Consider the following 25,883-nt stretch of genomic DNA (forward strand, 5'->3'; position numbering starts at 1 on the left):
TTTCTCTTTTGCTAGAACGCGTGTGTGTCAACTGCAATCACAGATAATTTAACGAGATAAAACTATTTTTTTATTATCCTTCATATCCTACAAATTCGGAATTCTATTCTTTCTACAAAATGTTCCCATAGTCGCACACGTAAAGACGTGACTACTAATAACACTTACTAATGTGTTAATGAAAACTGTGTAAATAGTTATATACCATTATAATATTGACGATAGTTAATACATTTTAGAAACAATTTCCCAAATCTAGGAACAATATCGCTAAAGTGGCCACGCTGAAGGTCGATTTGGATTCCGAATACAAGAAACCGTACAGAATTCCGAATCTGAAAACGTCATCAGTAATCCTGATTCGGAAATCAAACGCACGTGCGGTCGCGCTAAAATAGGAAGTATTACTGCACATTTATCCCGCCAGAGTACAGCACTGTATGTTAGGTACACAAAAGCTTTGCCGCGTTTTGCTATGTTGATTAAAACGTTTATTTTAGAGTACTTTATTAATCATTTCATTATGTAAGCATTCGTTTGTGAAAATATACAACAATGTATTTAGCATGTTCGGATGCCGCAATATTGGGAAAAATCGTTTTCCATAAGATAAAAAAAAACTTACACTTTACACTTACTAAACGAAAACTATGGAATACGCCTCACGCTGTAAAATTTTCGAGCCAGTAAACGGTCGAAAAGAAGCTCAGAACACTTCACACGTGGAGACTTATTAAAATATTGGCTTCATACAGTTAAGATCTTGAGTCAAAATCAAGTTTATATCAGTTTATGACCACAGTTGAACCATATAATGTAGAACATAACCTAAAATAGTGTTATTATTTTCAGGATAATCCACTAAATCCTTCTTTTTTCCTTTAAACTCGCACCACGATTGCGTAGAAGGTATTTTTGGTCATAAATCTGCAACAATATTGAAAATTGGCGCTTTTTGCCTCCATTGGCAATTTTTGTGTACCTTAGTTGTACCATTAGCGCCATCTGCGCTGAGTTTTGCGTAATATGCCCTATTTTGTTACCAGTTAACCAGTTATCAACATTGCCAATGTGAAAAAATAAAATAAAAATTTTATTTGACTTTATCTATGGCTTATTTTAATTTTTTGCAAAATATGTTTTTATTTAATATTAAGAAATAAATAAAAATTAAACATATTGGTTTTATTTAAGAATATATTTTTATTTCATTTTATTGTAGGTTTGAATTTATTCGAACCACATTCGAACAATATTTTTTGTCTTTGTTCACACCTGACAAGCAAGTACCTACCAAAGCAGACTATGAAAGTGTTTGTCGGACAATGAACGGTGCATTGTGAACAAGCGACATTTTGTTATTTTTTCCAAGTATTGCGGTGTATAGCCATGTCAGGCAACAGTATTTGTATACCATCATAATTATTCACGTGTGTCGACTTTATAGATTGGTTTTATAGATGTGAACATGTGTAATTAGTGTTAGAAAGATATTAGCGCGTCGTTTGATTCGTTTACGTAGGCAGCGGGGGGTAGCGTTCGTTTCAGGGAATGCGATGTTTCATCGTACGTACGCGTAATAGATTCTGAAAGTTGTTTACAGTTAGGTGCTTAGGGCGTCGTCTGGACACGACTACGACTTTCCGATGGCGATGGCGGAACAATTTTCGCTGCGATGGAACGACTTCCACACGAACTTATCTCAGTCGTTTCATGCTCTTCTAGAAGGTGAAGATCTGGTGGATGTTACGTTGGCTGCGGGGGGACAGTATCTTCACGCTCACAAGCTGATCCTCTCAGTATGCAGCCCTTACTTCAAAGAACTCTTCAAGGTATGACTCACGCTTACGTTTTTCCTCAATACCTGTCATTGATTTAGATAAACAGTTATTTACTCTATAGATAGGGCAATGTTGACATGCTGCATATGAAATGGACAGATAGTGTTGTATTTGTTTATATTATTGATAATGCAGTTTGCATTGTGCTCTAGCACTGAAATACCGACATTATTAACAGCAGCATAACAATAGCCAAATACATTGTTTGGTCATTCCCATCATCATAAATGTATGAAGTTTTCTTGACTGACTGATTAAAAGTACAATTATTGCAATTATAAACAGCACAGCTTCACAAACCAAAAACATCTGGGGCATTTTATATGAGTAGGTCATAATATGTCAAGTAATGACTTTATTCATTCCATTTCTTTAGATAAATGTAAGAAATCGAGTCTATCATATACATTTACTTCATATAATCATTTGTAAACAAAAAGGAAGTGTGGTACATTCATGGTAAGCCAAATGACGAACAGTGAACTAGTGTCTGTACTTAGTTCAGGATGGTTAAAAACCATTTGATTCATATTTGTCTTAATTATTATTATTCTTTATTTTGGATATGATATCAGTGACGATGTTCATAAGACTATGTTAGGTGACTTATTTAAATGAATCTGGGTCTCATGTTTAAATGTGAGCCTGTCCACCTAGCTAGCAACGAGATGGGTGTTTGATGAGGCTAGCATCCGCTTCACATTAGACTTTTACACTTAAAAAAAGCTTGTAAAAATAAATACACTTATTTAATTTTACAAGCTTTATTAAATATAAGAAATATTTATTGTATACAGAAAAATATTAAAATTTCAAGCAATAGTGTTAAGTGGTTAAGTGGAAAAGGCTACAAAAATAAGGATGTTAACTTTCTTGAAATTTACATTTTTATCCCCTGAAGAAAGAGGGAGGGGTGTTTTAAGTTTAACTTATCTGTGTATCGGTATGTCTGTTGGTGGCATCATAGCAGCCAAAGGCTGGACCGATTTTGATCTAGTTTTTTTTGTTTGAGAGAGATAATTTAAGTGTGTTCTTAGCTATGATTGGAAAGTGTGTGTTTTCAACCGTTTGGAAACCATTAGCTTTTATCTAGATGATGCCAACAAATTTTTAATTTACTTTTATTGTATAGGTATTTATAGTAAAGAATCTCAAAAATTATAATTTCGACATGTTTCCTCATTTGGTCTCTTCTCTCTTGCGGTTTTCTTACTTATGTCCATATAATCATATATCTTCAACAATAGATTAAACATCACAAATCCTCAAACAACAGGAAGCACACGCATCAGCTTTATAAGCTGCTAGTGTGTTCAATATATAAATAAATTAATAAAATAAATAAATATCTTTTTAGCAGTCTTGACCAGATTGTTCGTCCATATGGCAAGTGGTTTGCCCACATTTAAGCGACCAGTCCTGGGTATTCTCTCCACAATACATATACACTACCGTCTAATGCCTAAATAAACCATGTTGTTCAGATTCTTGAGACGTTAGGGGACCGAAAATCATTTGTCCTAAAATCATTTTCGTGTCCACGTGATATATTCGCTCGTGATTTCGCGAGCGTTGTAGGTATACACAAATCCAATCGAAAAACCACTGCTTGTAATGCCAGCTCCACCCTGTCGCCATACTAGGACACATGCCGACGCGAATGCGTGAACATTGCGTAGTTAGTTTGAGGGCTTTAATTTACTGCAATGAGAAGTTAGCAATGTATACCGAATTCGCCAAAGTTTGGCAAACTGTTCGGCGACAGTGTGGAGCCGGCATAAAGTATTTCACATTCCTATCCTATTTATTTTCAATCCACTATGCTTTGCACTGGGAGCACAACTGATATAAGATGTCGCGGTGAAAGGGTTAATGCTTGTATAATCAGACACTGTTTCTGTTAATCAAAGTAATTGAAAGTATTTCCTTCTCCGCCGTTTAAATGGAAGAGATCCCTACAGAGGATAAGACCGCCTAATTATTCTTTGTTTTGTTTTTTTTTTTCTAGGGGTTTTATGCAATAAATTCCAGTAAAGTTATCACAAACAAACATCCCGTACCTATACGTTGTTTTCGTAATAAATTAACTTTATCAAACCACAACTCTGTAACGCCAGTAATGAAGTACTTAACTCGGGCGAAAAATGTGGTGTGACGTATTTTGTATTTGAAAATAAACAAGGTTTTTACCAAAATGTAATTTTTCCCACAAGCTTTTATTGTCAGAGAGATCTTGTGGCATTTCACGCCTGACAAAAGAACCCTTGTCCGTGCTGTACATAGTTGAGAAGTTCCCTCGTCGTGAGCCGATCCTGTGTGTTCCATCTGATTATGCTTTTCATAATAATGCATTGTCATGCAAACAACAGCTATATGGAAAATTACGACTCTGAAGGACAACTGGAAGTAGGAGAAATTTGCAAGATTTGATTACAGACAGTCAAGTAAATATAGTGACAGGTGAAACTAAGTAAACTTGAAAAAAAAAAAAAGAAAAAAGAATTACATTTATTTTTGTGTAAAGTTCTTAATGTACATATTTTTTACTTCAATACAATTTAAACAACTTTTTAAAATTAAGTCACCTTGAGTTGAAAAGAACTCAATCTGTCTCACTCTCAATTGGGTTGAAATAACAAGCCTGGTGGAGACTGACAGATGACGGACAACGGAGTCTTAGTAATTATTATAATATATAAATAGATCACCTTTAACCTCTTGCCTACGGAAAACTAAAAAATAACGACACAAAATGTTTAATTTACTTAATACAATAAAACCACGTCATTAGTGAGAGATGATATTAATTATGAGGGAGATATTATCTTTGAATATCATCCTCATAATAAATATCTCCAAAATTAATGATGACAAGTTCTGATGAAACATTGACAGACAAACGTTGTCTGATCTAAACGCATATATGAAACGTGAGTCGGCTCGATTAAATAGGCAGCCCTATGTGTCTAGACGGGTTCGTCCCGTGCGGTTGCCCGGCAACGCCGACCTCATCTTCAATGTGATATTATTGATTACTCGTCTGTATGCAGTTAAACATCGGATTTTAATCTAGGTGCCCTAGGGAGAAGCGCCGCCTAATGGGAACGCATGCGCGGGAAAACAGTGTAAATTAATAGCGGGTAGCGACATGCAAACTTTACGACTGGTTTTTTTTTTTTGTGAACAGCCAGTAACATTGATAATGTATTAGTTGTTTTGATTCGTTCTCTATTTTTAGGTCAGTCCTGTTTATTTTGATGTAGGTATAGCTAAAGTGAGGCTAATTACTATGTATCTTACTTTATTTTGAGAAATTTTAATGTCCATTACAATTGAATCCCATTCTGGCAATAGTTGGCACTTGTAAAGAGCCGTCCACAAAGCAATCTCACAATTAGAATAAGTGGATTGGCTCAAAAACCGAGCTTAATATTACACAATATATTTTTTCTTATTGTCATGAATCAATATGCAAAGTACTATAAATGGAAATAACAAATTAAGAATGACAGAGTCCAATGTTTAATAATTCATAGACAATGGCAAAAATATCCAAATATAACGCGTATTTATTTTACACCCTGCCGGGCCGACCCGGCCGGGGTTTTAATCCCTCGCAACATCACCGAACAGTATACCCTTGATAAGTACATATCATCCCTATATAGATGTTTTTAGAATCCGCTACGTGTTATGCGCCGCGAGTACATGGGTCTATGTACTGTACATACTCGGGAGGTACACCGATGGCCGCCCATTGCCTAGGCAACGGTGCACAGGGGTTAGTTCACCCTTTAAAACCTACGCGTTTTGGACTCACAGGCGCAGTTGGGCCCTGACTGGCAGTTAGTGCGTTCGTAAATTGAATTTTCAAATATTGCAATTTAAAAGCGGAGGTATTTAGTGCTTCGTTGGGTACGTACTGTTCTAAAAATTTGCTAATCTATTTTAAATTTAGTATTAATATATATGAAAAAGGTATTAAAATTAAGTTTATTTTTTATAAAATTTTAGGTACTTGTTTCTAAATTATCGTTATTTGTGTAAATTTTCGAGGGAAATTAAGATTTCTCTCAAGTTTTGTAAATCAATTGAAATGTAATTTATTATTGTGACAAAACAACAGTGATACAAAGTCATTTTTCACTAAAATTAATATGAATTCCATCGTGAAAAAAAAATATCGAATAATCTTTACCAGTGTTCACAGCGCGACATTAAAAATAAAAACAAAGCAAATTGCTGAATAAATAATTGGTTTTTAAGTTTTTGAATAATGTAACTTATGAACATCGGTATTTAGAATGAGAGGGCAGGTTCGTCTAGGTGTAGCCGCCTCTTTCATACGGCGACCTATGATGTTTGGGGGACTGCTCTACTGCTTCAGTCCTGTTTCATCTGTGCCCGCGGACGGGCTCGGATGAAAGAGGACTGAATAAAATAAATACTTGATATATTACCATAATAGCTGTATGGTGTATAACATCGACGACTTCGGTGGTGCAGTGGTAAAGTGCTTGCCTTTGAACCGAGAGGTCCCGGGTTCGATCCCCAGTCGGGTCATGATGGAAAATGATCTTTTTCTGATTGGCTCGAGTCTTGGATGTTTATCTATATATGTATTTGTTATAAAATATAGCATCGTTGAGTTAGTATCCCATAACACAAGTCTCGAACTTACTTCGGGGCTAGCTCAATCTGTGTGATTTGTCAGTATTTATTTATTTATTAACACAACTTCTAGCTGTGAAATATATTACAGAAGCTACAAATAAGGTGGCGTTTATCGACCTAAAATAATTGTAGTAGTTTAATTTTAACAAAAGTTATTTTGTGATATGAAATGGTTCGTGAAAATTATTGGAAACTATGACTGAGGAAGCAACTGGGTATGCCTTCACATTATTCAAAGGATAATTTTTTTTTTTTTGCTTTTCCCAGCAGTGGCTAATAATATAATGAAGTGCAAAGTACCTTTTTTCATACTCCTTAGCGTATAAACAAGCGTACGGCCCATTTGATGGGAACTTTTCTCCTTCTCCAGTTTAAACTTGTGAGTGTTCCTTGCCAATATCGAAGACTTCCACCAAGCCGTGGAAACGTGGCCATTGAGTTTCGCATCTCTTGACTCTGTCTATCCCGTAAGGATAAAGACGTGATACTCTATCTGATTGTTTTTTTTTTCAACAGATGAACCCTTGCGACCATCCGATAGTGATCCTAAAGGACGTCCCTCATCAGGAACTGCGCCAACTGCTGCAGTTTATGTACCGCGGGGAGGTACATGTGAGACAACAGGAGTTGTTCGGCTTCCTTCACACCGCTGAGCTGCTTCAGGTCAAGGGCCTCACCAGCGGGCGAGAGGTAGGGACTATCCTTAAGGCGCTGTGCCATCGTAACATTTTTATAATTTTGTTTTTAGTTCTCGGCGAAAAATATTTAAATATTCTTGGTCATAGTTTATTAATATTAGGATTTTGGTGGCCGCCCGTTTTCGTAGTCAACTGTGACTACATTGTGTAATGGGTAACTACTATACTTGCTACTAAAATTCTTTATTTTGCGTGGCATAATATGTTAAAATATATTTTTATTTTGATATGTGAAGTGGCGCTAGTGTTCGGGGACAAATCGCTTTCAGTGCATTCAACTAGAGTGTGCGAAATTATGGTAAAATATGTATAGCTTCTTTCCGGTGTGGGTTCGATTTAGGTTTTATAAGTATTTACCATCTTCGCGCGGTGCAACCAGCTGCATTCGGCCCTGTGATGCCGCGAAACTTGCGAAAAGACATCCACGACGGAGGATTTGGACTTGTCCTAATGTGGAACAGGCCACTTTCGGCTAGAAATAATATTTTGTTTTAACAAAATAAAAACAAATCGTTGGATCGTCTAAAAGTCTTAAAGGATTAACCACTGAGCTAATTCAAAAACTGTTTTGAGCAATGAAATATCCCCTTACAACAATATTGTTTTTTTAATTGAGATTAGAAAACATATTTAAAGCTACCAAAATTGGATTAAAACAGAAGATTTGGGATGAAATTCTTTTTTAGCTCTCCTCTGCCACATTTTCATCAACATATATATTAAGACCTCTTCATATACATATATTCCCCTTACGTTAACCCCGTCCTACCTAGAAGGGGGTAATCTGTAATACATAGCCATCTATGTACGTACACCCTGCTTCCATGCAATTTGGGGGATGGGAGAGATGCGCCGAGTGGGGTGGGGTGCGTGGGCAAATACTGTAAAGATTGGCACGTACCGTACTGTCAGTCATTGATATCTAAATAATATGACATTTTTTAAGTCATATACACACTAGCGCTAACAATGGCTGAGGATAGAAAGAGATGGAAGTAACTCCGCCGAAAAGAACGACATTCTTAAATGATGATGGTGATGATACTAGGTAGAAATGCGTGTCAGACAGACACTAAGATAATAATTAAAACTGTTATATGCTAGTGTCTACGATCTAACTTCTATCCATACCGTGATCTTGTCTCTGTTTTTCTCTCAAGTGAATAAAAGGCTGCGTGTTCGTATAAAAACATTGTTTTAATTATTAATTAGAGGTTATTAAATTAAGCAGAAATATTCCAAAACGGAGGCTCTTTAAAGATTTAACCTTTCCTTTAATTAACAGCAATATTTTTTTAAAAGAAACATGTTAATGTTACTTTTTGATTTATCGATCGCGGATCCTTACGTGTTAATGAATTTGGTGGTACTGTTGAATTTTAAAGGTTCTAATGTATATTATATTCGTGATTTCCAGCGAAGCGAATCCCCCCCACCAATCGTGGATGAGCAGCCGAAACAGAACATGAACCCGGAGCCGTCGGACAGCCAGCCCGAGTGGGTGCCGGGAGGAGAAGACACCATAGCCACCGAATCACCACCCGAGAATGAGAATAAAGAGGACGCGTCACGAAGCCCCTTGAAACGGTAAGGGAGGAATTACAACACATTATTTATTGGAATTAGGTTCAAACAGAAGATCGACAAGATAAGTATGTGGATCCATCGTTCGGAATGTAAATATTTATTGTATTTTCTTAACACAGTGTCTCCCTGTCATTTTTATATTAATAATCAGATTTATTTTTTTTGTGATTGAACCTGATTTTTAAATTTCGCTCCGAACAGATTGCTGAAGAACACGCCGAACAAAAACAACTATAATGTGAAGAAGAAACCGCGCCCCGCCGACAACAGCCCGACACACCCGGAGAACGCAGAATATGTATACGACAGGTAACTGTAAATTAATATGTTTTCGACGACCTCGGTGGCGCGGTGGTATCGTGCTTGCCTCTGAACCGACAGGTTCGATCCCCGGTCGGGTCATGATGGAAAACTATCTTTTTCTGATTGTCCGGGTCTTGGATCTTTATCTATATGTGTATTTGTTATAAAATATAGTATCGTTGAGTTAGTATCCCATAACAAGTCTCGAACTTACTTTGGGGCTAGCTCAATCTGTGTGATTTGTCCTAATAATATAATAATACCAATGATCTGAATATTCGCTACTCTGGGTTAAAAAATAAACTTAAACTGATCAATTTTATTAATTACTTAACGTACTATTGTTTTTTTCTCATTAATGTATATTAGACTCCAAAAATCGTCATACAAGAACCAAATAATATTTTTATTTTTGACATTAGAAAAAAGTGTCTGATTTGACTAGTTGGGGACTCACATTATAAACGCACGATAACGCGTAATATTATAAACGCGCGTTGTACGAGAACAAAACGAACTCATATGCAACCTCCACACTGTCGCCGAACTCGGATAGACACCGACGCGTATGCGTGAACATTGTTTAGTTTGTTCTTGTGCTTTTATTTACCGCAATGGAAAACCAGCAATGTATGCTGAATCCGCCATGATCGCCGAGCTGGTACGGAGTGCGGAGCCGGAATTACATGTACTAACGAATCCGCTTGAAATTTGTGGAGACATTCTCTTTACATGCCAACAATATCTTCGAAAAATCAAAATATACTTTTTTTGATTTAATGTTGGAAATACAGCGGTATAATATGAAGGCGAACAAATAATAGTATGGTAGTAAAAATTGTAAATTAATAGATAACGTTTCATTTTATTTGCATTGCTTAATTTATTTAATCCGGTTTGACAGCGGTTGGCTTACCCGGTTAAGCTATCATAATCACTTCGGCAACTTGCCATAGATCTGGCACAAACTTAGTCGTATCTCTCCGTGGATTATATTTGTTTCACCTGATACTAATATCAGGAGAAACACGAAAAGCTTTAGTGAAGGATACAATATATAAGACAATATACAAGAATATTTTATGCATAAAATAATTACCATAATGAAATAGGCAAGCATTATCTTTGTATGAAAATATAAAATATCTACCGATCGTCTACTTTGTTGAAATATTAGACATTTTGAGTTATTAAAAAAAAAGGTTTTTTTTAGTTTTAATAATTTTAATTAGTGAATGTGTCTAAACATAATTTCGAATTAATTTCGTTTTGTTTTGATTATGATTGTTTTTTTTTTGTTTATTTTATCATAAATCCTTCCAGCGAACCGCTGATCGATTTCGACAGTATGGACCCCTTCACAAGTGTCATGATATTGCCAGAATCTAAAGAATCCGGTAAGTATTTGTTTCTTTTTTTTTGTTTATATATCTATAAATTTCACTCAGGCGACGAACCATAAACGAATTTAATATTTCCGTTTACGGAGTTCAACAAAAGGTATAAAATGAAATATAATGAATATAAGTAGTATCTTCACTTATTTTTTTTCCTGTAATTTTTTAAATAATCATTTGCTGGCTCGTCTGTTTCCACGCTTCACTTGGTACGACACGACGCGAACTTTTTCCTTTTCTTTGCTTGTTGTAATTCTCAATTTGATTTATATTGTCGCGTCGTAACAATAGGAAGTTGTCAATTTTTTTTTTTTTATGATAACATAGGAATACTATTACCACCGCGCTGGGTTCGATTCCCAGCTTGTGCAAATATTCGTACTTTGATTCCACAAATATTTGCGACTCTGCATGTGGTGTTCTAGATTCTGTGTTATGTCCATAGATCACATAGTTGTGCTTTAATTTTGTAGTTATTAGCGATTGGGCTAGTCAATTAACTTCTCTCCCCACAGATGGCGCTAACCAAAACTCCCTTACAGGTTGGAAGTGCAAAACAGCGGGCGTGAAGTGTCCCTCATGCCATAGATTTTTCGCGAACCGCTACAACCTGAAAGTTCACATACGTGACAAACACGACACGAGAGAAGGGACGCTGCAATGCGACATCTGTCAGAAGAGAATGCGGAATCCGTCTTGCCTCCGCGTCCACATGTACCACCACAGGAAACAGGCGGCCTATTTAGCGCAGTTGGGGAGTCAAGGCGATCAAATGCAACATGTGTAAGTTCGGTGGAGGGCAACGACGATAAATCTATATTTCCACACTCATGAAGAATCGAGGAGCAATCCATTAAGAATAGGGTAGTTGCCTGTGTATAAAATCAAATTTATGAATGCATTCAAATAAGGAAACACGATAATCAAATGTCACTTTAATTCTAATTCATCAATTTTAATTAATTTTATGTATGAATGTATGTATGTATGTATGTATGTATGTATATATGTACATACATACAATGTATGTATGTATGTATGTATGTTTGTTTGAACCGTTGGTCTGATTTTGGTGAAATTAAACCCTTATTAATTAATACTATTTTAACTGCGACAGTTTTTCTGTCTGTTATGATTTCTCGGCTAAATATCTAGCCCTGAGATGATTTAATTTGGAAATAATTATGGACACGTTTTTACAAAGATAAATACAGATCAAGAACGAAGTTACAGGTGAGTAACGCCAATGTTCGATATATATTTACTTTTATACTTACATAGAAATAAACGTAATTTTCTATAACAGGGATTTTAATATTTCTGTTAATTTTTTTAATCCCTCTTAAGTTTCTTTTTCTCTTTCCCTTTGTGTAACTTTTATCGTGTTGTTTCGTTTATTTTTTGTGAATTGACGAGAATAGATAAGTTTTTTTAATGTAAAGATACGGGATCAATTTTAAAATATGTGCAACTTAGCGTCTATGTATAGCTAACATCGCATAAACAACAACGTGTTTACTTTCACAATAACACTTATTACGTTTACCGCTTTAAATGTTAATAACTAAACGCGCATCTTATCTTGGCACAGACGCCACGTATGCCAGAACTGAACAACATCGCCCGTAACGAAAATATTATGTCAAAACTTGTAGGATTAACGTTGATGCCAGCTTTCTGGCAAATGGTTGTGGCTTCATCGTCTTAAGTGAAAATATGTCACTTTGTATGTCATACTTTGTACCTCTATAAGCTTATGAACTTTAAAATAGTATGTGGTTTAAGCCCTCATTCGAGACAGCCTTCATGTACGTGACGTAACAGATTAAATATACCGCCGACGTTGGTACGGCCACGTCTTGTGTAAACCAGAAAAATATGCAAAAGTAAAGGCCTAAAATATATCGCTTCCGCCCGGTTTTGCTAGAAGCGGTTGTCCCAAGAGGTATACGGGCTTTATGTTGTGTCAATTGGTCTGCCAATCAAGGATATCGAACACCGTTCCAAGTGGAGAAGAAAAAGTAGGAAAGCGAATCTTGGAGGCTTATCATCATCTCTTAACGCGATTTACACTTTGCGACCTAAACTTCTGCATCGCAAATTCGTGCCATCGACTTAATTTTCAATGTGAATGCGATTCGTTTTTGGTTCCTGAATTGAACTGAGTTTTGCCTTTGAATCGTAAAAGTTGATGGTAGGCCTGCTGAGCTCCGATGGCTCAGAGGAGATATCAAGTGATACCATGCAATCACACATGGCGCATTTATTGAACTTTTGCATTATTCTTGAATTCATGAGCAGAACCGGCTGCACATTCTTGTTGTCAGTACAATTTTGACAATGCCATATTTACATCGTCCGTGTTAAATGCAGTAATAATTTTAGCAAATAATATAGAATGTTTATAATTATATTTTTTTAGAAAATGGCGGTTCGAGGCAGCTCTTGGTGTCGATTTCAACAGAGATGTGGACAAGTAAGTACCACTGTATCAATATGGCCTAAGGATATCATTTCAATAGTATTCTGTAGAATTACTTGCACTATATTGTTCCTCTTGTGAGTGGATTTCGAGGATGAAAAACCCCCTATATTTTGCTCTTAACTTTCCATTGAAATTTTCCAAAGTCAGACAGACAACATATTTAAAAGTATATTTGTTTTGATTTAAAAAATAAAAAGTTTGGACCAGCATTTTGTAATTTGATGAAAGTTATTTTAAATTTACATACGGTTCATTTGTTGATGTTGACTTGTGTCATTTGATTTTCTTGATGAATGCTGGCGCTTTTATAATGGGTTAATAACAGAATATTTTTATTGACTGATTCGCATGTCAAAGCAGAGACGAATTCGCTGAACCTAGAAAGTGGTCACTTGGATTTTTGCATTGCGATGTTTTTTTTTTCAACGTGAGTTAAAATAACATTCCTTAGGTGATAACTTGTATATACAACGCACGATAGTAATTGTTGTGCGTCAGAAAAGTCAAAATTTGTTTTAAAACGAAGCGTCCACTACATCAGTAGCGGCTAATTCGCTGGCGTTCGACCCCATTAACCCTCAGGCGGGATTGCCGGCAGCCGGCATGTCATTAGACCAGAAGCAATATTTTTACCTTTGATCAGTATTGTATTTTATAGCCACTGAGTTCAAACATTTTTAAACGTCCGATTTAGTCTTTTAGATGCATAATTCGATATAATTATAATTGCTTTGCGATTTGTTTTGCTACAGATGTGTAATAGCTAAGTTACTATCGTCTAAATTACAGTGAAACTGAATCATTAATTAAATCAACGACCTAACAAACCCACACTTGACATAATGCACGCATAAATGTAAAATTAAGATTAAATAAGTTTACTTACTTCTAGTTCATAATGTGTTCTTTTGTAAAGTATGTTAAGAAAGAGCAGGGCTATCTGGCACAGGCATATTTTGCCTAATAGGCAGCTTTCACACTCACGTGTACACAATCTTGCTAAAGAAATAAATAATTTTTATTTTTATTACTATCACAAGTAATTGGTGTTATTTTTTCGTGTATCTTTATTTGACGAAGATGTAAAAATTAGTTGATGGGAAAAGCATCATATAATAAACATCCTATTTTAATTTAATTTTAATATTGTGCAAATTGACACGAGATATGTAATGTTCTTGGCTTCATGCTGTGCGAATAAACTAAAGGTTAATATATAGTTGTGATGTCCCGCGAATATTTGCTAAACGAAAATCATACAATAAATCTAAACATAAGATAAATTACGCGGTATGTTGTTCTCGCTTTATAATAGAATCCTATGTCCTCCAATGCATATTGACTATGGGATAAAAGTCTTCGACTGCTGCCATTCCTATAGGGATTTGACGTCAGTTAGGTCGAAATTACAGCCGAATATCCAAAATATAATATATTTTTCACTGCCTTCGCGTCACAGCCGAGTGTGAAATCAAATGCACGCGACGAAGAGACAGAGAAAGAGTGTCGTCTCTCTCGACGTAGACAATGACAATTGTATAAAATATTGATCTGGAATCAATGTAATACATTGGAAATTGTGTAATAAAATGCGGAATTAACCCCAGGTACAACAGTATCTTGGGCATGTGCTACCAGATTACACTCTTCCTTTGTCAACTTGTAATCTGTTCGTTTGTACGCCTAAATTTTTGCTACGCAATAGATTATAGACCTTTAGTTACATTCCTATATAAAAGCTATTCCAAGCCAAAATATGTTTTGTCACTACCGCACTTTACAAATTTTGGTATGACTGAACGAGACAAAGCATACTTTGCTACATATTTGTAGCTGGCGCTATAGATGGTATATTACTGATTATACCATCTATAGCGCCTCGATTTTTGCCTTTTTCTTTTTGGTCCTGTTTTCCGAATGCTCGACTGGTTGGTAATGCCATATGGCATTAAGTCCGTCTACTTTTAAGATTTTTAAGTTGTGCAATAAATTTTAAATGAATTGTGGTGTGATTTATTTATCATTCATATAAAGTGTAACAGATGGTTTGTTTGTATAATACACACCAGTGTATCAAGAATGGGTTGCTAGACATTTACCCTTCGACCGTATTAAAATTTGTCTTTTCTCGCTTATTTAATAAAGCTGAATATATTCATTGTGTTATTTGTTGAGCAAATTACGATCCAAAAAAATTTACGATAAATGTACATTTTATTCACGAATTCACGATTTTTATATTTTTGCATAGCGAAGTATGATATTAATATTATCATTTTAACCTGCTTTATGAGTCTAAATCCCCTATAACAACGGAGACTTCGTTCTAACAAATAAGAACACGGGGGAATAAATATATTAGGCTAATCGAATGTCGTTTCCCTTTCAGTTACCAGCAGCCGCCACCACCTGAGCCCAAATTGGAGATACAAGATGATAAAGGCTTAGAGCCCAAGGGGCACGATGCCAAAGGTCACGATTCTAAGGTGCACGATGCCAAAGCGCACAGTGCCAAGGCGCACGATGTCAAGGCGCACGATGCCAAGGCGTATGATGTCACACCCCAAGATAACAAGTCCTTGGACCAGATTCCACAGGAGTCCAAGTCGCAGAGCTCTGAGGCCGTCGTGCCCAAAGCCGAGGTATGATGCTCACGAAAACTCCGTGAAGTCCCGGACACGGAGTACGTCGACCCCTATCAGCTGTTCTACGCCTTCACAGAACAAAGCTTCTGGAATAGGTCTGTGTTCTACCCGTGTTACTCGCCGATTCGCATCCCGAGACCTGAAATGTATAGAAGGAAAGTTTTAACAAAAAAGAAGTCTTCTAAAAGAGATGTAAGCAAGTAATTGAAATTTAAAACGGTTCACTTTTGGAGTCGATTTTTCAATGACCGAAATATTATGTATGTGTATAAAATGTTTTAGATAGGTATTTAAATGAAGGACTTTCAACGTATTGGGGGATTTAAAAATCCTTATTATATTCAATGGATATTTAGAGTAAGCAGTGATATTGGTCAGTGTTTGTTGGCATTTGTTAACCTGGTCTGATCGCGAATGGATCTGTCAAACATTTCCGATTACAGCCAGTAGCCACCGCCGCCGTTGCCAAGCGACGTAAACAAGATGGCGGCTTGACAGTTGACAGTGACAGTTTTATTCACGATCTCGACGCCACACTTAAATGTTGGCACGTGGTTTGCGTTGCCATTGTGCGAAACGATAGAATCGTTATATGGTCAAAATTGCGGGTCTTACGGAAAGTATATGTTTTTAAGACGATATTTGTAAGCGACATGTATATATAGGCGTCCCGCCATCATCAGGTTTTAAATATCATATGATTAAAAAAATCAAGTTTTGCAAAAACAAATTTATTATATGCATTTATCTTAAAAGATAAATAAAAACATTTGCTTACATCTCTTGGAAGATATGTTTCAAACAATGTATTTTACGCTGACAAATCTTTTTCATGGATATATTGTTTTATGTATACTTATACTAAACTTACCTTTAATCTCATATAACTCATAATGTAAGTATTTCAAATAATTGTATACTCTCCTAACTATTTTTAAGAATTGGTCGGCCACATAATATCCGAGCGACAGTAGTAAAAACATAATACTCTAACTTGGTAATCTCTATTAAATATAACATTATACATACTTTTAAATAATTCGACAAAAAACTTATTTTCAAAATATATATACATTTTATACGAGGTAATAATTATGTGACGAAGAAGTAACTTTTCAAATGTTTATACATTTTGGAAATCTTTGGCTAAAACCTAATGAAATACTCTAATTACTAAGTAAATACTTAATTAACGTGTGTTAATCATAATTTTTTTAATTGATTATCAGGATACTTTTAGTTTTCTACTATTGAAATCGACCGAGCCGGCCTAGTGCCGTACAAAGCCATTTTAAATATTTTTTGACTATGCGTGAAAACATTCCTATATTTCTCTGTTAAAGAGTTTAAGATACAAAAACAAGTTATTTGTTAAAATAATATTTCACAAACACAAAAGAAACGCTCAAACGTAATTTTTACTCTTTTAAGTATTATTTTCGAGGTTATTAATTCCGACCCATAATTTATATAAAATTATGTCGGCAAAAGATTTGAAAAAGTATCAAAACTCATATTAGAATAAACTATTAGAAGTCGTTAATCGTGATAAACTTGTATAATAACTATGAATATACCTTCTTGTGTTTTTATACATTTCAAGCGTATTATGTGGCTGACTCGATCATATTTATTTTTATTAAGTAATGTATCTCAAAAAGACTGTTTTATAACTAATTTTCAGCCAACGTCTTCAATTAAGTGTGTAATTTATAAGACTGTATCACTTTACTATATTATCGTCTGCGTTAATACATAAAGTACAATTTATTTACTTAGGCAGCTAGACCGAGGGTAGGTTATAGACACAAAAATGTTGCCATTCCATAGTGTGTACAAAATTGTTTTTTTTTTTCGTTACGACCCCACTTATGCTCAGATGAAGGACAGGCTCGACCTGTTAAAGCATAACCTTACAGTACAAAATATGTGTATAAAATAATATCTACGTATGCTTTACTTAGATTTTAAGTTTTTTTAAGATTCTCTCTTTAGTTACACTAAGACAGAACAAATACAAATACGTACAATTTAGTCCGCTATATACACATTTTTTTTAATGTCCGAAACAAGGGTTGTTTAGGTATTCTAAGGAAATTTTACCTCAGTTTCGAAACGACTGTTTTATGTAAGATATTATAGTCCGTACAGGTTCACCGTTTTGAAAATTTAGTTTTGTCATAATTTTAGTTGTTATTTTAAGACATTCCAATTTGGTAAGGTAGGTATTAAAGGTCTGGTCGGGAATAGAATCATTAAATCAATAGCTAACAAACTCGCTAGAAAAATCATGGTAAACTTCTTATAAAGGTAGGCATGTTAGAAAATGTAATTTTTTTGCATATCTGCGGTTTATTAGGCCACAACGATTGTCAATTATTTTTTATTTTCTATAAATTAGGCCAGTATAAAGGCGTTGTGGCTAATGAGCATACAAATTTTTAATTGATTCGATTTGTTGTTGCTTGTTTTTTTTTTTTTTAATTTTGTTTTTATTTTGAGGTTGACTAGTACGGATTGACTTATGACAATAAATTAATTTTGTTTTACAACCTTTAAAATAACGTAAAAAAATAATCACATTTCCGTTATTATTATTATTAGATTTGCGTTTGTAAACGCGCCGAGCGTGTCCCGCCTCTATAAGAACTTGCAATATAAGACACTCTAGGATCGTTTTTCTACACCGAGCGTGTAAATAGAAAGTGCCCGACCTGACCAGTCGCAAAGCGTCTAAAAGCTTTAAACTGTAAGAATCGTCCCATCGTTGCGAGTCGTATCGTAGTCATTAGCTCTCTTAGTTTCGAGATATCGGCGCCAATAGTTACCACAACAGACAACATTTTTTTTAAATATCTCAGTTTTGTGAATAATAAAACTAATGAATATGACACTTGGACTTAAATCTTAAATCGAGGTGTGTGTATTTTGTGAAAGCGTGTTGAAAATTTTTCAACACAATTGCTTGTAACATTACAGTACTAATGCTATTGTGTGGAAACACAATCTTATGACACACATATATTGATTATTCATATTGCTCGACTTTAATTCTTATTTCAAGGGCGTTAAAATATCGCCTCGTATTTACTGACCAATTAACCAAACAATGTATAGCTTGTAATATAATGTATCATTAAAATACTGATAATCAATATTATTGATTTTGCTTTCAGTTCAATATATCAACATAAAATAAGACTCATTAAAAAAGGATACACTTTTGTAAACTCAACAATGTTCTCAATTATTTTTCCAATAATTTATTGAAAAAGATTTCAAATAAAATCATTGATCGTTATATCTTGTTGCTACTGTGCTGTATGGTGCGAGTGAAGGTTTTTAAATTATATATTTTTTTCAAATTCAGCTTATAAATGTTATCGTGTCGAAAGTTGTGACTATTAGCTCCGATACGTTTCGAGGTGAACCCAAGGGCTTTTATTTCGGAACTAGTTTTTTTTTTTTTGGTACATTTATATATATATATATTTTGGTGCGGTGTACCTTATTTTTAAGTGTATTTTTTTACATCATGTATATGTCGAGAAAAGTTATCACTTCATGTCAATGAACAGTCGATGCCAAATCATTATTTGTATATTTTGCCACGACAAATAGCATATAATCTAGATGTTTTTTTTTATATAAACAAATATTATTAAAATACGTCCATTATAAGGTGGATTTTGGTTTGGGTATTTTTAACCATTAATTTTAAGGGGTAGTAGAACTAACATCTTTTTTATGGAAATTAAGATTTTTTTTTACATTCCATTAGTTGTAAGTTTGCATAATCAATCTGATATTTTAGAATTTCTTTATACATACATAATGTTAGTAGATAAGTTCTTTTTTTAACGTAACAAAGGAGATTATTACGAAACCTATGTAAGTCACATTTTATGTTTTGGTAGCTGGTTAGGTGTTTAGCATTTATATTTTTTTTACCAAATTTTTTTTATACCAATGGTCTTAAATTATAGTAAATGTTGAGTCCGAGGAATGCTGCTATCAAATGTGTTGCCTACGGCCCCCTTAGATAATCGTATCATATTAAAAACGACAATCAAAAGTTAATATAGGTATGACAATGTACTATTTTCACGCCATTGGCACAATGGAGAAGTGTTCTCTTTCTTTTGGAGGAATATTTTTTTATAATTTATTTCAAAAGAATATTTAATAATTATACTGCCGCTCCGCCGACTACTGAATCGTCATGCGGTACTCGCCAATAAATAAAGTGTTAGAATAGAAAGGTTAGGCAATACTTAAACAATGTACTTATTTTGTTTAAGTATTTGTATAAATTAGTTGAAATATGACGATAATAGTTGCCATGGTCCGAAACACCGAGTCGCCGCAAAAAGGATAATTTCATCGGAAATACTTTTAAAATCCTTATAACTCTTTAATTCTTCGAAAATGGCTCTCTTTTGTACGTCTTCGGAAATCACGCGGTTGCAGCTCTTTTATGTTAAAAAAATAAAGTTATTTAAAAATAAGTTAAAGTTTTAAGTAGTTTTCGTCGTCGGTTTGTGTGATTGCTGCCGACACCGAGAGCAAGCACTCCCTCTTAGTTAATCTTAAAACTTATACATTGTTCCTCTAAAAATCTCTGTTAATTTATTTAAATATATTTTTACATCTACCAATGAACATCATTTTTTAATATCAAACAATTCTCTAAGGGGGCGCTGTCGACCAATTTTCGTGTTTGCAAATACCAACAAATTTGCTCAAACGCTATAAAATCGAATGGAGTGATCTGAGAAAGATATTCGGTCTAATACTCAATACGTGTGGCCAAATAGATTATCTAATTTTATGTGTGCTCACCGGCAATAGTCTGGCGTATTCGTACGTGTCACTGCATGTCATGTTGATGGCTGACCGACGGTATTGCCATGTACAAAGCTGTCAGACTATACATCGTGTTTATATATAATGTACAGTTAATGAGAGGATAAATGTGTAGGTCGAGTGTAACTACCAAGCTAATAATAGATTCACGACTATTGCAGATGACAAAAAAACTCAATATTTATTTTTATGTTCTTGTTCAAAAGTATTTTTTTTTAAATCCTATAAAGTACACATATATATCCTATCCTATAAGTTACATTTATATCCGAAAATGCTAAGGTACATACACTCTGCCATTTTATCATCGAGCCAATGAAAATATCTTCCTTTCAACACAGCATTTGGTATATTTTTGCCACAAACCAAATCTTATAATATGATTATGTTATTTCTGTATATTATGAGATCTAAATTAAGTATCTAACATGATTGTGAACTTTCTTAATTCTTCCCAGAAGAATACCTTTACATTCCAATTGTAAAATATGTATACATTCCAAAAGTATTTGTTATAAATGTGCTCAAATATTTACACTTTCGTAATTATATATTAATGTAAGTACGATATGTATATCCATGACAATGTTAGGTTTAACTTTATAGCTGTAAGTTTAATGATTTTTTGATTTCCGCTGTTTTTGACTTTTGATCACACCAAAATTTTTGTCCCGTTGTATACAAAGATTTTCTTTTTAGTATAGTTTCGTCATTGACTTTTGTGGCACGTGTTTATAATATCGATAAACATAAATGTATTGCATGCCGGAAAAAAATACAGCGTGATGAAAATTAATTCACGTTTAAAATGCCTGCATGCATATTGATGAAGTGTGTTCTGATTCCCCCAACCCGATAGAAATTTATAGTATTTTAAGAATATAAAACAGAATATGAAACATTTTCATATAAAAATTAGTTGTATGGTTTATTTGTTGATCCCGTCCATTAGGTTTATATATCCATTTTGGAATATGGCTATGGCTCTGAATGTCATACGACAATTAAAAAAAACATTTATTATGTAATTTTAGACTTATGTATACGAATATATACATATTCGCATTTAATATATTATTGAAATACTTCCCCAATATTTGTCAACTTGTCAATGTCATTATGGTGTTACCAATTGTCAAAAAGCGGATTCATCACATGTCGGTTCATCTTGGAATCAGTATAATACGTTTTGTTGTCGACTGTGTTATCGCTAACACTGGTGTGATTTTAATCAACACGCCTAAACATAGGCAAGTACAATAATTAGCCATATTTTAATGAACAAAGTGTAGCGATGTTAGATATCCCTTGTGCACATAATGATAAAAACGAAAATATATGTATAATAATCTAGTTGTTATTGTAACATGTAAATTGTTATCATTAATAATGGGGTAGTTGCCTAAAATAAAATGTATACTTAAATGCATTCACGTAATGAAAAACGATTATCAAATGTCACTTTAATTGATCAACTTTATTTATAGTGACATTTAGGATTTTCTTGTTTACTAAAGTATAATTAAAACGCTTTTCGACGGCAACATTTGTGACTTTACTGTCATACAAGCCCCTTATAGTTTTTGTTTTTGACACGTGGAAAGATCTGCATCTGATTTGACTCGATGGCGACTACCCTATTTGACAACATCAACGAGATACAAAAATCTCATTTGTATTTGCTCAAAAACAGAACTTTTGAAACTAATGTAGTTTAGAAAATTATATATTTTAAATATTTTGACAACAAATAATACAATTGGCCAGTATTGTAAAAGACTAGGCAGACCCGATGTGGTGATAATATTTTCGTCCCTACGAGATGGAATCTCAAATTGTGACTATGATGATGTCAGCTCACTAGGCCGAAACCTTTCATAAAACATATACAAAAAACTTTCACATATTTCTACATCATTGAACATTATGTGGAAATTTATTATTACAATAAAAATATTTCAAATATTCTTATATCAATAAAAATATTTCAAATATTTTTATATCATATGAGAATATTTGAAATATTTTTATAAATTCAAAATATCTTTTGACAAATGTTGCTTGTATCATTCAGTTATTATTATACAAATTCGATCGAAGATTTTCTCATCGTCCAAATAAGGGCTCGGCCTCACCTGTTCGTCACGCTAGGTTGCGTTGCCGGTCGTGAAGCCATAAAGAACAATAGATTATTTAGATTTTTTTTTATTACCTTCGGCTAAAAGAGCTTGCACATTAAATAGTCTGGTCGTCTGATCGAGATTATAACGAATACATATTTTATACAGAAATGACAACGTATGTTCAAATAACTTTCATAAAAGTAAAAAGACTAGGCAAATAATATAATTTTCATCTTAACATATTCAATCCCGTAATTAGTAATCAATATCTCGACCAGATGACGAAGTTATGTGATAAATGTTTAGGAAAGTCTTTATGCGTTTGAAATAAGGCATATATCGGTTGTGAACATAACGAGTGTCATGATTTTTCGTTGTTCTGTCATACGGATCATAAAAATGAAATGTATAATTTCAAATAACAAAACACGGTAGTTCAATATCACTTTTATTTTAAAATTTTTTTTTTTTGTGAATGTGTTTAGGGATGTTAGCTGTTGACTCGCATAATATATCCACATTGAATTAATGAAATAATCGCTCAAAGCTGAGCCTTGACGGTTGCCTTCGCTTGGCGAACGGTTTGATGTCATTATAATGTCAAATTTATTATGTCAAAATTATACATTGACTGGTTCTAAGAACGAAAACAATTGGTATAAGCGTGTCACACATGCTTAAAACTATATAAATTCTGGCTTCATCGGGAAATTCCCTCGAGTTCTCGCATGAATTTTGATTTTTTCATAACACTATTTAAACTTTACGATAATATTGTTTAAAATGCAAAATAATGAATAGCCATATTCATTTTGCATGCCCGATAAACGTAAAGTTTGAAATGAGGCAGCGGAAATTTACCCTTGTCGTGGTTTGCCTGTTTAGTATTAAAAATAAAAAAAGTGTCCGATGGATAATAATAATAATAATAATTTAAAACAGGTTTCATTATTTCATGCAGTTCATAATAACTATAAAATATACATTTCCGTGACTAATATCAATCAATTCTTCTTTTTTACTACTCTTAGGTATGTCGAGGAATACAATCAAATAAATATGTTTTTTTTCCACTTGTGGATTAAGCCATGTATATCGCAGCGTTTCCTTCTCTTAATATTTAAGGCGAGTTGTATCAGGATTTGTGTTACAACGAACGTTCAGACGAACAAAATGTGCTCTCTTGAATATGTTTTCCCATTAAGTGTCAAATATACTCAAATAGACGACGAAGTCGAAAAGGTAGATTTATTTTCTTTTACAATGTGCCGTCTACCTTGTAATGTCTGTAGCTTGGATCGTCAACGTCATTCATCATTATTTATATGTTTATTTATTAAATCACATCCGAACTCTGCCCGTGTTTCGATGGAGTTGCGTTCGTCATGGCAACAAGGCTTGCGTGTATCTCCCGTTACGAAATTATTGCATTTTTGACTTTTTCCTAATTATATCGTACTGTGGTGCAAGATTTTGACGATCTGATCCGATATGTCAATGGCGTGGCAAGGCCTGGCACTTAGGGGCTTCGCAAGGTCTCCAAACGTGATGCAACCAGATTGAAGGCGGATAATAATAATAATGAATGCCTCAAAGGACCGGGTCCCGATGGGCCCGTGGCTGAAAATGCGTACCAACATAATAATAATATGTATTTATTGACATAAAGTAACTGCACACTTTCTTGACGCCAGCAGCCACGTTACGCCATTGTCATTATCAGTAATTAAAAAAAGACTTCCAAAATAGTAATGGAAAAAAGTTAAACGACGTTTAACTTTTAAATTCCTATCTCATTACTAGTTCCAACATGACCTGAAGGTAGACGCACAGTTATGTGTTTCCAATATATTGGTTGTGTTTAAGTATATCTATTCTTGTCTTTCGACGACGCTCTCTCGGTTATACTCAAAACATTTTTCTTATATTTTTTTATATTAGAATTACGTGAAGTAATAATAAATTATAATTTTGTAATATGCTGTTTTATTTGCTGACGTTCCTGAGCTACCTTCCTTTGTGGTAACGGTCGGAAATACACTTAATAATGTTGTAAAGTGAAACTCTAGAACACTGAAGAAATAAAGTGAAAAATAATGTTGTATGATCGCATTGTTTTGTGGGTATTTGAAATTAGTAATCATAAAATATGGTTTGCACACAACGGGACTCATCGGGTTTTTTTATACTGGGCAAGCAAACAGGCATACGGCCACCTGATGGGAAGCGGTCGCCGCAAATCAAATCATTCAGAAATTAAACCTACACAGACACTGTAAAATTGTATTTTATATACATTCATAGGTTTAGAAAGCGTGGAGGGAACAGACATTTTGCGCCGACCCCAGATGGTGGTTGTCAACCACCATAAGGTAAGGCAAATGTGATGATGTTTAGAAAGGGCCCCGCGTGTTATACACAGAAATTTAATATATCTAGAGTAGGTTATACAGTAATTTCTCAAAAAACTACAATTTACTTGCTGATTGATGAATGTTATAATTTGTACGATTTTTTTAATGATAGATAATTTAGTTACTTTTATTTATTCGATTTTGTTTTGTGGGATGATAGCATGCTCTCCATTTCAATTTGCATACCCGTGTACGTTGAAACATGTAGGATTAAGTTTTTCTTTTAACACCACATTGTAAAAAAATGTAAACTCATGTTTTTGCAAATAAATAATCTTTGTCTTTGTCTACTGGCACTTCGGAACAAACACAGAATGTGGTTAATACTCTATCTGAGCGTTTTCCCCTTGGAACTATATGCTTTACTATTGTTCCGAATGTTTTCCCAGTTTCTTTCGATCAGCCGTTGAGCGTTGGGCCAGGGCCCAGGGCTATGACCCGGGCAAGAAGGTTCATAACCTTTTTGCCCGGGGAATATTTTTATTGCCCATGCGGCGGGTATAAATCAGAATTGAAGGTTAATACGTTGTCTGCTTAGATAAATTGAAGTGAAATTTTATCTAAGCAGGCACCGTAATAATTTAATATAGTTATAAGTATAAATAAAACGTTATTTATGGGAAAACAGTTTAATATACCTACTTAAATTTAACAATGACAAAATTAACAATGCGATATTATCATAATAGATTAACTGTTAACCGGCAGTTTATAAATGCGGCCAGAACGAATACTTCTGGGAATAAATACTGCAAGAATCACTGAATAATGACAAATCCGACGACCCGCTTATATCGCCTCCGACACCCGAGAGCCATATTATATTCTTGCTGCCGCTGAATGGTCGCCA

The 25,883-nt window shown here is 34.3% G+C and overlaps 1 protein-coding gene across 4 annotated transcripts; it reads left to right on the forward strand.

Annotated features, from left to right (window-relative positions):
- The first annotated feature begins 1,284 nt into the window (after nt 1-1,284).
- LOC128682939 (protein abrupt-like) lies at nt 1,285-24,596 on the forward strand. Of its 4 annotated transcripts, none has more exons than XM_053768006.1 (8): nt 1,285-1,832; nt 7,032-7,205; nt 8,631-8,800; nt 9,002-9,109; nt 10,427-10,500; nt 11,016-11,283; nt 12,923-12,976; nt 15,375-24,596. In XM_053768006.1, the coding sequence occupies exons 1-8, from the start codon at nt 1,647-1,649 to the stop codon at nt 15,631-15,633; spliced, it is 1,293 nt and encodes a 430-aa protein (XP_053623981.1). In that variant the 5' UTR covers nt 1,285-1,646; the 3' UTR covers nt 15,634-24,596. The 4 variants fall into 4 exon arrangements, with proteins under 4 accessions (XP_053623981.1, XP_053623984.1, XP_053623982.1 ...); XM_053768007.1 differs by having other exon boundaries at nt 1,286-1,832; nt 11,043-11,283; XM_053768008.2 differs by lacking the exon at nt 1,285-1,832 and adding an exon at nt 5,667-5,756.
- Nucleotides 24,597-25,883: the final 1,287 nt, after the last annotated feature.

Source organism: Plodia interpunctella, chromosome Z (genome assembly GCF_027563975.2).
Source record: "Plodia interpunctella isolate USDA-ARS_2022_Savannah chromosome Z, ilPloInte3.2, whole genome shotgun sequence".
Lineage (NCBI taxonomy): Eukaryota > Metazoa > Arthropoda > Insecta > Lepidoptera > Pyralidae > Plodia > Plodia interpunctella.